Raw genomic sequence first — 13671 nt, 5'->3', positions numbered from 1 at the left:
CAAAGCTATATTGAGACATGGTTCCAGACAGTCACTAAGTTGCAGCAGTACTCTCTTCCTCAACTATGTTTGATCCCTTCAAAGTCAGATCATTTGGTCTCTGAGATCTGGATACCTGTCAGAGCATGCATTTCGAGCCTCCACATCATTTTTTCTCTAATCTCGATGTGCACATGGCTCCATTGGAAGTATTCTTATACTTGAAAGGAATTTTGTTTTTCAAGTAGGGTAGGGTAGGAAAAAGAAGAACAAAGAAAAAAAAGAGAAAAAAAAAGAAAAAAAATGAAAAAAAAAGGAAAATAGAAATCTAAGGTGAAAACCTCCTCGGAGGTGCCCTAGATTGGCTCATTGATTGAAAACCTCCATAAGGCGGTCAACGGGTTGGGAAAAAAAAAAAAAAAGAGAAAAGAGAATAAGATCTTTGGGTGAAAACCTCCCTTGGAGGCGCCCAAGGCAGGCAATTAGGGTGAAAACCTCCATGAGGCGCCCTAGTTGTTTTTCAAAAAAAAAGAGAAAAAGAAAAAGAAAAATAAAGCTAATCTCCATTTCATGTTGCAGCAATGACATTGCAGGTTAAAGAAGGACGTTTCATGACAGGAGGAGCACTCAAATCAAGGTCAAAGGACTTTTTCTTGTGCCTTTTACAGGAAGCTCTGTATTTCTACAGGAAACATCCTGTAGAACCTTTGGACGAGCCAAATCCAATTTCAAAAGTGAATCTAATGGTGGGAATATGTTGATTAGGCCTACAATCATTTGTGTGTCCATCCCTTGCCTTCATCCATCACTTTTTCCACCTCCTTGTGCTTCTCATTGTGCTTCTACAGGAACTTCCTGTAGAAATTGTGGGAAACTAGGCATGCATTTCAAAAAGTGGTTTGGCAAGCATGGTAGCTTCCTCAAGGGTTCAGAAGCCCTCATGTAATCTTCCAACTCCTCCTCCATCATCTCCATACCTGCATCACCGCCAAAATTCATTTTGTCATCCCATGCAACCAACATGCAAAGTGCCTTGAAGCAAAAACACATAGAGCAGAATTTGTTTTTGCCATAATTTCAAAACCATGCATCCATTTGACAAACCGTTTTATGGGGAATTGTACAAGGTTGATGACAACATGCCTGAGAAGTTTCATGCAATTCCGATGCACGGTTTCCAATAAATCAGCCTCCATCACCATCAGCCATTTTTGCATTTTCTCCATATTCGTGCATCCGTTTTAAAACCGGTTTCATGGGGAGATGCACATGGGTGATAGTAGCCTACCCAAGCAGTTTCAGCCGATTTCGATGCACGGTTTCCGAGAAATTGAGCTCTGAAATCTTCAGCAATTTTCCATTTTTCTCGTAATCCGTGCATCCATTGATCACGAATTTGCTATGGGAGATGCATAATGATGGTAGGAACATGCTCACCGAGTTTGAGATCAAACCGATCTACCGTTTGGAAGAAATGGCAAAAAGAAGTTCTGGTCCTGTGAAAATTCAATGGCAGCAGTTTGAGGGTGCAGATCTGAACGTGGAAATGAACTCTTGTTGCATGCATCTGGCCAGAGGACACCTGCACAAGGGAAAGCAATCAAAATCATCAGCCACGCCCTCATGCAATCAAGGAATCAAAGCATGCAGCAGCAGAAAGCTTCACAAGCAGCCGTTTGATTTCAGGTACGTGACTTAACCTTGTTCATCTATTTGCATAGATCTAATCTAAAGCAATGCATGAATGAATGAGATGAGTGGATTCAGCCAAGAAGGGAGCCACGTTCAATTGCACTCATCAAGGCAAAAATCACGCATGCATGGATCAGCCATTCACGTGAAGTTCAAAAACAAAACATAGTCAGTTGGGGATATTCTAAACTCAAGTGCAACTAATGGAATTGAATACAAGCAGAGAACAAATAGATAACAACAGTAGTTCATGACATTACTGCAGTTCTAAAAAGCCACGCACGCTTGGCCACTGCACTCCTTCACCACAAATCACGCAAACATTAATCAACGCTCAGCTGAAACTCACAGATGGTTGCCAACTTGCACTTGCATCATGTTTAACTCGGAGTATACATCCTCTGCCTCCACAGTCGACTTAACCTATCGTCCTCCACTGAGTTTCCTACCTGGTTCAAATTTCACTCGTGCATCGGGCTCCCTCAAAGGCAGAATCACGTTCTATAGGAAACGGGTGGGGTCTTCTATAGGAAAGTGCAGCAGAGCAGCGAAGCCTGAGTTTCTCTTCATCAAGTTTGGAGCTTGAAGAAAGGTGAAAATAGCTGAGGTGGATCATGCTATTTTATTGTTCGTTCACTTGCACGTGATATTGCAGAGGGTATGAAAGCCGTAGAATTGCTTTTAGAGCTTTCAAAGGATATGGCTGTGTGTGAATAGATTGGCAAGGTACAAGGTTGTATCCTCCTCCTTGTAACAATGTCAAATAGTGACAATCCTAAAGCTGCTAAGGATGCAAACGAATTTCTGGAGAATCTCCCATACAGTGAGCATAATGTAGTGCAAATGGCACAGGCAAACTATTTCAAGCCCTTGATACAGAACCTGAGAGCAGGGTCTGACACAATGAAGATTGTTATAGCAAGTAAGTTGTGAGAGATAGGTTTAACAGATGAAAACAACGTTGCATTGCTCACAGAGGGAGTTGTATTTCAACTTCTTGAAATGATTTCAAATGTTAATTTGAAGCCAAAATTAGCAGCCATTGGGGCACTTCAAAATCTTTCAAGTTTACCTGAGAATGCGTTACAAATGATCCAAGATGGGGTGGTCTAACCCATCTTGGACCTTCTATGCACACCACTGTCAACTATATTTGCTTTGAGAGGAAAAGCTGCTAATACCTATGCAAACCTTGCTATGTCTACAGCATTGCCCCAAAGAACAAATGACACAACAGCTGCATTATTGGGATTTGATGAGATCATATACCAGTTATTATCTTTAATAAATTGGACACCACCTTCAATACATGGAAGCATTGTTCGAGCATTCCACGCCATTTGTTGTGTACCAGCGGCTGTTGAGGCAAGGACAACTTGATCTATCTTATGTTCTGTTCTACTTCTGTTATCAATTCTTAGTAGAGTTCAAATCCAAGATTAAGAATGCCATTCGATTCAGTTAAAGGCCGGAAACACTCTTTCCCATCCAGATTTGGCATGCACTATCTATTCTCGGGCAGCTCATTGTACTTGTGTGCTTTTATAATACATTAGACTTGCCATTCATGTTGGATTCGTCAGCTTTCAGGCAGCGCAGTTCAAGGAGGAGGCACCCCCAGCCAAGCAAGTAAAATCAGTGAAATTGGTTCTACAGGAAGCTAGCAGACTGTTTCTACAGGAAGACAGAGACTGTTTCTACAGGAAGCCAACGAACAGTTTCTACAGGAAAGTTTGGAAAGCGGGAAGCCAAAGGAGAAATCGGCCGAGATGCTAGCCAAGGAAATCACCAGGGCCATCAAGGACAAGGGGAGAGATTTGGTTGCTCAGAGGATGAGCAACACTTTCAGTAGGGGGGTGATGATGAGCCCCAAAAATGTACAATTGTTTGGGCTCATTCAACCTCCTAATTTGGCTTAGTCCACCATTCTCATTTGTTTATTGCATGTTTTTGATTATTTTTATGTTAATAGAGTGAATTTGGTTAGTCATTATGCCAACAAGTCTAATGGGTGCTTTGTGTAGCCTTTTTGGTCAACTTGGAGACAAAATGGAAGGTCTTAATGAGCACTTGGCAGCCAAATTCGTGGGAGAACAAGCTAGAGGATTTGTAGGAAGGCGTCCCCCTCATTTATGGGCCCTTACCTCGAATTCTCCACCATCAGCTCGGAGTTCAAGGGCCACCGAATCAATCAGCTCAAGGGCAGCCAAGCAAGTCAAGTTGGACTGCTGTTAACTACAAGTCTTGGGCAGCCAAGTCCCTAAATTTTAGGAGGACTGTTGGGTCCTCAAATTGTATAAATAAGAAGGCTTAGGGCCTCATTTTGGTTAGCTAGTGGTTAGTCATTTTGTAGCTAGTTAGTCATTTGGTTTTAGCCATTAGTTAGCTAGTTTGTAGTTCGATTTTTATGCAATAGATTAGCTTTTCTTTCAGCTCATGTTCAAGTTCTCCTTATGGACAGTTTTGATGTACTTTTCCTTTCTTGATTAATAAAGATGGATCCAGCTTTGCACCAGCTCTAAATCTTTCATGGGAGGCTGTAGCTCTTAGGGTTGGGCCCATCTCAAGCGCCCAATACCTCCCCTGTTTCTCTTTATGTGTGTTTGCTGCGTTCTTGAGAAAAAATCTGCTCTTTAGATTTAATTCATGCTGTGTTACTTAGGTTGCTTTTGATGGTTAAAGTAGTTTCTTATGTTTAAGATAGATTGGTAGGAGTTATTCATGCGTTTATATCTCTTGGATAATGTTTTGTTCATAGGTTGTACGTGATTCTTTTCATGAATAAGGTTGCTGTCCACCGATTTCATTAACTTGTTAGATAGATCACATGATATTTTGATTGCATGCAAGATGTAGTTGGTTTGATCAAGTAACCACTATGCAGGGCATCTTCATCACCTCCTCGTTCATTTGAGCCTCGTTCAGATCAGCTCCTCCATCACCAAGTCTATTTCCTTATCTCCCATCTGCTCTTTTGCCACGTTGCCTTACCTTCTTCCCCATTGTTGTCTCAACTACCTTCAAGCCAAGTCAGCTTTCCACATCATGTCACCACTCCATCCATCAGCTCCTGGATCACTTCAGACCCCCATCCTACCTCCATAACCATCCATGCATCTTCCATCAACCATCCATCCTCAAACATCCCATTTCAGAACATCCTGTAGAAGAATTGCAGACCTTCCTGTAGAAACCCCTGCGTTTCCTGTAGAATCCCCTGCAGACATCCTGTAGGAGGCCACTCACTCGGTTGTTGAGCCTTTGAACGTGAGGAACCTCTGTGAACTGATGCTAAGGATCTCTGGGGACCTCTCCTAGCCTCCCCAACCTTTCCCAAGCTTTCCTTCCTTCCGCATCACATCTGCACAACCAAACCCTAATAAGCACAAAATCACAATCACTCCATCCACTTAAAGAAAAAATACAAAAACATGTCTTTTAAGATGCAAGTAGATTAGATTCATGCATTTTCACTTATTAGAAGTAATGGCATCATTGGTAGAAGTTTCCTTCACATTCTTTGCATCATAGAGGTTAGACTAGTCAAATTAGGGTTTCCTAGGGTTTCCATGTTTTGATTTGCTTTCAGTTCATTTTTTCCAAGTAGATTAGTCTTCTTTGAGCTAGCTTTCGTCCATCATTTAACAAGATTCTTCTGAGAGCCTATAGAAGTTGGCTTGAGCCCTAGCGGACTTGTGCTAGCTGACCAAGTGACAGCTGCGACAAGAGCTAGTACTTGTGCATACAGCACCGTCGCTTCCAAGTTTGTACGAACTACCGGGTTGATAAAATTAAGAGACAGGAAGCCCTAGGAGTTGTAGCATTATTGCTACAATACTGGAGCCCACCACTTTACAAAGGAGTCCTAATTCCAGCAGCATCTACCCTTAGGAATGTTCAGCTTTCAACCTCTCCTCCCTCTGGCCCAATGCCTGTATTTATAGTGCTCTAGAGGAAGTTATTCAGGTCCACCATCAATGGGATAAGCCCCTCTTTGGATGGGATAGCTCCCCTCTTGATGGGATAAGTTCCTCTTTGATAGGGATACATGAACCATCTGGAGGCGCTCCATACACGTCAAACAAGCTTCTAGAATGCTCTAGAAATGACCACAAGTAACTTTTTTGGAGTGAAACTTGCGCCTTTTGACCTTTACATGAGTACGCACCCTCCCCTTTACAGACAGAGCGTACAAGTACGCAGGTATTGTGAACTTGGAGTGCGTACACGCAGGTAAGGCTAAGAGAAACTGCGTACCCAGAGATATATATATTTTTAAAGACTTTCTCTCTTTCTTGGAGTTTGACATGGAGAGCAGAGGTATAAGACTTGCCAAGGAGGATAGTATGACAATTGATGGAGCCATACTAACTGCAAATAGTCATGGTGAAATTTTTTAGTGTAACAGATTGCCCCCTAAAGTGCGAAGCCTGTAGTAGATAAGGGTTTCATATCATCTAGGAAGGGTGAAGTACTTTATCATTTCAAGGATTATCTTGTGGAGAGCCCAGTCGGAACCTGCAAGTATTCAACACAAAATACATATATAAGATCATATCATCGCTGAGGTAGGCATTCCCATACTCAGATTGAAAACTTTAACTAATTAACTATCTACTGCTCTGATACAGGAATGATTTTGCAGTACATCATAATCATAGACTTTTTTGTAGACACAGTATGGACGTAGCCATCTGTTTATAGTTGGTCTACTATATAATGAATACAAAACTCCTCGCAGCCTGGATGGTGGAAACTAGATCCAGGGTCTTCATTTCTACTTCCCGAACAGGTACGATTCTATCCATGCGAATAAATGAGTTGATGTCGAACATGGTAGAAACCACTTGATTACCAGTCAGTGATGTAAACCGTTAACAAGTGTGAGAGAGACCACCAGTGATGTCAATGGTTCTCAAAGTACCCAGTACAATCCATGAGATGTGAATGAATGAGTTGATGTCGAACATTTCACGGAATCCTTCGATCGACAGTCAATGATGTGAACCGTCGTCAAAGGCAAGAAACCTGCCAATGATGCATGCAGATTTCAAGGTACTGACGATTCCTAGGTCATCTTTCTAGATAATGTGCTGATGTCGATAGAAAGCGACCCGTTGCAGGCAAGCCCACAACACGAAATCATAGATCAAGTTGAAGAAATGTAGCTGTAAGGACAGACTCAGGGATGGTCAAGATGGATGACGATTATTTTGCAGATGAATGGTTTATATGCTGAGACCTCTTGAGCACATAACGACATGATAGGTGGCTTGGTGACATTTGACCCAAAGTTAATACCCGGCTGAAAACTTTCAATGTGGTTTGATCAACTGTGAGGCAAAGGATTTCCCAACCCAGGTGAATGCAGAGTGTCGTGTTCAAGAGTGGTAATAAGGCTTCTTCTGAGACAAAGGATAACAAATATGCTCATTTTTCTCTCTTTTCCCCCACCATTTCTGGCAAGTACCTCTTTATTTTTTACAAGCTTGAGGAGGATAACATATGCTTGATTATAAGCTCATCCTTCGGATGAGTCCAACATAGTTTTGATTCGAACCCTAAGAAGGAGTGGTCCGTTCCTGTTTGTAATCGAACAGGTCCTTTACTGTGAAATTTTAACGAGTCCAGTATAGGACAAACTCGGCGTTTTTCATTTTTAGAGAGTCTGAAAAAACTTAAGAAGACTTCAGGTTGAACTTTTTCGTAAAGTTGTGTCTCCCAAGCTCGAAAAAGTATAAAATAATACTTGAGAGAACCGCTTGATCTTGCGACCAAGGAGTACTTTCATGATTAGTGCCTATGACCTGAAAAGTAAAAAGCGATCAAGGACACGTCATTTTATTTCCAGTATCGAGTTTGAAACGACAAAAACCCGGCAATCTTTTCCTGTTTTTACGGTCAGAAAAGGGCTATAAGGGGACCGTCTTTTAATTCCGTTTTACCGAGTGTAAAAGAAACGCTCGGCAATCTTTTCATGTTTTAGGAGTCAGAAAAGGGCTTAAAAGATGACTCTGATGTTTTGGTTTGTGAAAAAATGATAATTTTCCTTGAAAGTCCTTTTGTCCTGCACAAAAATGACACATTACTCATACCTTTTTAAGATAGGAAAAAATACATTGAAAAATATCCTTCCATGGTGAAAAATAAACAAACTTAGCATTCATTTATCCAAAAAACCTATAAAAAGACCTTTTACCATGTCATTTTTACCATTTTACTGTTGAGGGAGAGAAAAAGGCTTTTGGCAAGAAACTTCCCGTGGACTTTGCGGAGAATCCGACCGTCGGAATCGAGCGCCGTCTCTTTCAGGTATTTCACAACATCCTCCTCTTTGTTTTCATCCGTTTAGAATTTCATTTTAGGCCCTAGTTTGATTTTTTGGGGGCTTTAGGGTTTCAAGATCCGCTTTTCGGGGTACGCAGGTGCCCCATGGGTGACCTGCATACCCCGACATTTTCTTGATTGGGAAAATGGCAGGTGTACGCAACCTACCTTCAGAGTAGCTGCGTACCCACACTCTGTTTCTGAATGCGGGGTGCGTACTCCACGCAAAGCATTTTTAAACCCTTAAATCTCAAATTTGAACCATTAATTTTTTATTTAGTGAATTCTAATGGATGTTTTCTGGTGTGTAGATTGCCCACCATGCTTGATTGGCGCGAAAGAGAACACGAAGATGTCGATTTGGCCGCAATAGATCATCAACCTTCCATTGATGCTTTGAAGGCATGCGGTCTCTACAAATACTGGGCCATACCTGGCATGAGGGCCCAGGTGCGATTCTTAGAGTGGCTGGTTGCAAGGTGGAACGTTCAGGATCAATGTTTTTACATCGGAGGGCACCAGCTCGAGATAGAGCCCTCAGACATATATTTTCTCACTGGTTTGCCTAATAGGGGCGAGCAACTGTCTATGTTCGGGACTAGGCCGGGTGGCCAATCCCTTGCTAGTCTCCGGCTAGAGTGGTGCAATAATCAGAACCAGGATAAGGGGATAGAAATCAAATACATATCCCGACCTGAACTTATGGTAATTGCCTTTACAATTACCAGACTCTACGGCGCAGCCGCTTTGCACATTGCCACCGGGTCCCAAATGCGGATGGCGATTGATTGCTTCCGAGGCACCATTTTCAACTAGTGCGACGCTGTGTTGGCCAATATGAAGGGCCAACTGACTAGGGCAAAGAACGGGCAATTAAAGACTTTTGGGTATGGGCCTTTAGTTGTGAGCTTTGCCCTAGAGAGAGTTCCGATGCTGATCCCGCAGCATCTCACTGTTGAGGTTGGGCCTCCTTGGGAGCCAAAGTTGATGCGATGGGTTGCGGTGATGGTCCGGCATCCTGATGAGGGAGCGGGAGTTGTCCGATTTCCTGCGGGTTACTTTCACTGGTTGGAGGACCAGGTCTTTGCGATCCAGGATTTTGCTTATGCCGGAGTGGATTTTTGCGGTGATCCGGACATGGTTCTTCCACAGGGAGAACAATGGGACGACAGAGGTACTCATTTTTCACAAGTTTTTTTTTTTTTTAAATATTTACTTTTTTTGTTTTTATATCGTCTCAAAGCTGACAGTGACAATTTTCAAAATGCAGATGTAGGCCCACAGCGTCCGGCCAATCTCCGACCTTTCGAGAGGAGAGTACCAGTTGCACCAGCACCGGCCCCACAGGATGCGGCCGCAGAGACCTTAGCCGAGTTGGAACAGGACCTAGAGCGTCTTACGACAGACATACCAGAGACGACTATAGACGATATTCCTATCCGACTTCAGCGTTATGTGGTCGCAGTCCCAGGACCTTTTAGGAGGTTCTTGTGTAGGGTAGCGCGTGCAGTGGTGTCATATAGAGAGCACCACCAGTGATTGGCTAGTCACTTCTTGTAGACACATGTGACATTTTGGTTTTTTGTACTTATCATTTTTGCCGATCATAAGGTGTTTTTCAACCTATGATCGAAGACGATGTATATTTTGACACACTCCTATCTATATATATCATTATTACCGGCTTATCTTGTTAAACATGTGTGATGAAATGTTTTTAAATTTACATGCATGATTATCGCAAATGTCTGTCTAACATTCGAGAAGCAATTGCATCTGCTAATGTATTTAATGACCTTGGAATATGCTAATATTCAATGTAATCAAATTCACGTTCCAAGAGGCGCACTCTCAAAAATAACCTTAATAACACTGGATTTCTAATGGCATAAACTCTATTAAGCTGTAATACAATGAGTTCAGAATATAACCTCACTATCAAACTCCGAATCCCAAACGAAATAGATTCAGACAATAACTCAATCACTGCACTGTATTCTGCAATGTTGTTTGTTGTTTGACCGAGGCTCACCCCATGCATAGAAACTAACTCGTCAGAGGGCGAATAGATAACCCAAGCTGCGGAAGAGATATTCCGTGTACTACGACAAGCACCATCAGCGAATCCAATGTACATTCGGAGAGGCGTCGACATCTGCAATATCAAGAGTAAAACCAAGATAAGCCAGAATAACGACAAAAAACACACTCTCTAAGCTAAGCACACTGTCTATACTAACAAACACACCAGCTAGAAAGAAAAACTAACCTAACTAAATCTCCATACCCATCATTTAAGCATAATACCTCTTTAGGTAAAGTCCATTTCTGGGTTTACCCAAAGAGTCCCCATCAAAATCTACCAGCTCATAGGCCCCTTTTGCTAGCTTTCGCTTGACAATGTAGGGCCCATGCCACATAGGAACGAATTTTCCAGCACCTAATTTATCGTTAGCTTGATCATATAATAGCACTAGGTTTCCTTCCGAAAAATTTCGAGGGGTTACGTTACGGTCATACTGAGCTTTCATCCGTTTTGCGTGAGTCTCGATTGCCAATGCAGCGTCACGTCGAGTCTCATCTAATTGAGCTAAGTATAATAAACGCTTCTCCTCTTCGGAAGTAGCTGGAAGTAATTCGATAGCCATTTGAAGTGACGGGATTTCGCATTCAATGGGCAGCACTGCTTCCAAACCATAAACTAGTTGGAAAGGAGTGAACCCTGTTGATGTTTTCACTTAGGTTCGGTATGCCCAAAGCGCAGAAAATAACATGTTGTGCCAATTCGACCGATGAATACCAATGATTCGTCGGATCATGATAACTAAAACTTTGTTGATAGACTCAACCAAGCCATTGGCTTGTGGATAATAAGGAGTTGAGCTATCGTGACGCAAACCAAGCTGGCCTGTAAGTTCTGTCATCATAATGTTTCGAAAATGGCGCCCATGGTCAGTGATTATCGCTTGTGGGACACCAAACCTAGCAATAATGTGATTGAGTACGAAAATCGCAGCTGTCTTGCCATCTGCGTCGAATGTAGGCATCGCCTTGGCCCACTTAGTAAAATAATCAACCGCAAGGATGATATACGCATGCCCCCTGGCCGAGTGAGGGTTACATGTAATAAAATCGATACCCCATTTAGCAAAAGGACCAACGGCAATTATAGGGTGGAGAGGAGCAGGTGGTGCGCACATATTGCGATCAAACACTTGACAGTTGTGGCATTTCCGGATCGCAATAATACAGTCTTTAAACAAATATGGCCAGAAGTAGCCAGCGCGCAACACCTTCTGGGTTGTGGCATACCCAGACATATGACCGCCACACGCTCCAGAATGACAGTCATTCAAAACCATTTCTGCCTCTTCGTGAGTTAAGCAACGTCGGAAAACCAAGTCTGCCCCACGGCGATAAAGAGTATCTCCAATGATTTTGTACTGTTGGGACTGGAATCAAATTTTCCGACGTTCCGACTTTGAAAGTTCGGGCCGAAAGGATTGGGTTTGGAGATAGACAATTATATCCCCATACCACGGATCTAAAGCGCTGATGAGAAACAAAGATTCGTCCGCAAGGGGTTCCTCTACCACAGTTTCCGTGTCAGCACGCGGGAAATCACACATCAACTCCGCAAAAACTAAAGATTTCTTAGACTTAGACTTTTCAAATTCCAAGTCGAACTCCTGCAGGATAACGATCCATTTAGAGTACTTGCCCCCTAGCAATTGTTTATTCAAAATGTAGATCTTAGGGTTGCAATCCGACATGACTGTAGTTTTACGTTGAAGAATGTAGTGACGAAAACGTTGGACAGCTTGAACAGCTGCCAAGGCCAATTTCTCCACATGTGAATATTTGAGCTCAGTGGGATTTAACGTCCGACTAAGGTAATAGATCACATGTTCCATTCCGAATTCGTCTTCCTGTACTAAGACCATTCCAATGGTGGAATGAGCGTCGGTGAGGTACAAAAAGTAATCTTGGTTGTAGTTGGGAGGATGCAGCAACAGTGCATGGGTCAACGCGTGCTTTAGCGCCTCAAAAGATTTATGAGCTATCTCATCCCAAGAGAATTGAGCATTTTGTTTCAAAAACCGGGTAAAACCCTTGGTAATCTCGGTGTAGTTAGGAATGAATCGGCATAAAAAGTTTGCTTTCCCCTGCAAACTTTGGAGTTGGCGTAGACTCGAAGGAGGAGGCAATTTGATGATAGCTTCTACCTTTGAGGGATCGATGCGAATGCCGCTTTTGAAACTACAAACCCCAACAATCATCCCACTTCTATGCAGAAGACACATTTGTGTGGGTTCAACCATATACGATAATGCCTACACCTCATAAAAATTGCTCGTAAATGGACAAGGTGATCAGCTCGATGTAAGGAGTGAGCCGGCAAATCATCGAGATACGGTTGCACAATGTGCTTGATGTCATGAAATTCATAAGACATCGCCCTTTGAAAAGTGGCTCCGGCATTCTTAAGCCCAAAAGGTAATTTGCACTAAGAAAATGTCCCCCATGGACAAATGAAAGCCTTTTTTGGTTGATCGACAGGTAGAATATTGATTTGGTTGTAGCCAGAAAAACCGTCCATAAAGGAAAATATTTCACTGCAGGCACAATCATCAATTATTTGATCGATATAGGGTGTTGGATAATTGTCCTTGGGACAAGCACGATTGATATCCCTATAGTCGATACATATTCTTATTGTTCCCTATTTTTTGTTAACGGGAACAATATTCGATACCCAATCCGTTAATGGGATCAGATAAATGAAACCTGCTTTCAACAGCTTCTCAACTTCTGCTTTAATCGCAGCCGCTTTTCGTGGGTGAATCTGACGCAAACGTTGCCGGACAGGTTTAGCGTCCGGGTAAGTCTTGATTTCATGGACAACAATGGCGGGATCAATTCCTGGCATTTCCTCGTAAGACCAAGCAAACACGTCGCAGAATTCTTGAAATAGGGCCTTGTATGTTTGAATTTGGTCATCTAAACACGAGGCACCTATAGGAATGTGTTCAACAATTTCGGGCTTCACTGAAATGTCAATGGGAATAGTGCGAGAAATGTTTCCCAAATTCAGCTCTGAATCAGGATGTTTCATTGGACTCTGAGCGTCTTTGACATATTTAGCTGTAAAGATTGATGAGAAATCGTTTTCAAAACGATCATCCTCAAGTAAAAACGAAGATCTATGATGGAGATCTTCCCATGGTAAATCATCTACACACAGGACTTCACAAAGTTGTTCGTCAGATGACACAACTTCGGGAAACGTTATTAACTCCGAGGTTGACGCGAAAAGGGATTCCTCACGGACCACATTCATTTGGTCGATTTTGGTTGAACTTGGGTCGGTAAAAGACTGCACTGCTTCATAGGCTATTTCATATGGACTCAAAGGCATTGCGTCACCAAATGAGTCTATCTCAGACTCAGAAGGAATGATCCAAGGATCGTCATAAATAATAGTGTCTGAAGTAATCATATGAATAGATGCAAACGAAGACACGACGTTGATTGAAGGAAAAGGAAAAGTTCCCAGTAAACCGGCATCTTTAACTAATCCTACGCCAACATCCTTATAAGGGATAGTCATTTTACCGACATGCTGGATACTCTCTGAAGAGGCTGGGTCGGCCGAAAAGTAAGCCAGCTGGT

General features: G+C 42.4%; 1 protein-coding gene across 1 annotated transcript in view; it reads left to right on the top strand.

Moving 5' to 3' along the window:
• The first annotated feature begins 2427 nt into the window (after positions 1-2427).
• LOC149227455 (uncharacterized) overlaps positions 2428-13671 on the top strand; it is a 43085-nt gene continuing 31841 nt past the window's right edge. Inside the window, exons 1-2 of the mRNA XM_089380512.1 lie at positions 2428-2593; positions 2879-3036. Of these exons, the coding sequence (XP_089236638.1) occupies positions 2428-2593; positions 2879-3036 (324 nt within the window). The remainder of the gene's footprint in view (positions 2594-2878; positions 3037-13671) is intronic.

The sequence above is a fragment of the Pinus tabuliformis genome, chromosome J, assembly GCF_031772625.1.
Source record: "Pinus tabuliformis cultivar Carrire ecotype Pingquan chromosome J, CPIR1, whole genome shotgun sequence".
Lineage (NCBI taxonomy): Eukaryota > Viridiplantae > Streptophyta > Pinopsida > Pinales > Pinaceae > Pinus > Pinus tabuliformis.
Note: the sequence above shows the minus strand (reverse complement) of the source record. Positions and strands in the feature narration are given on the sequence as shown.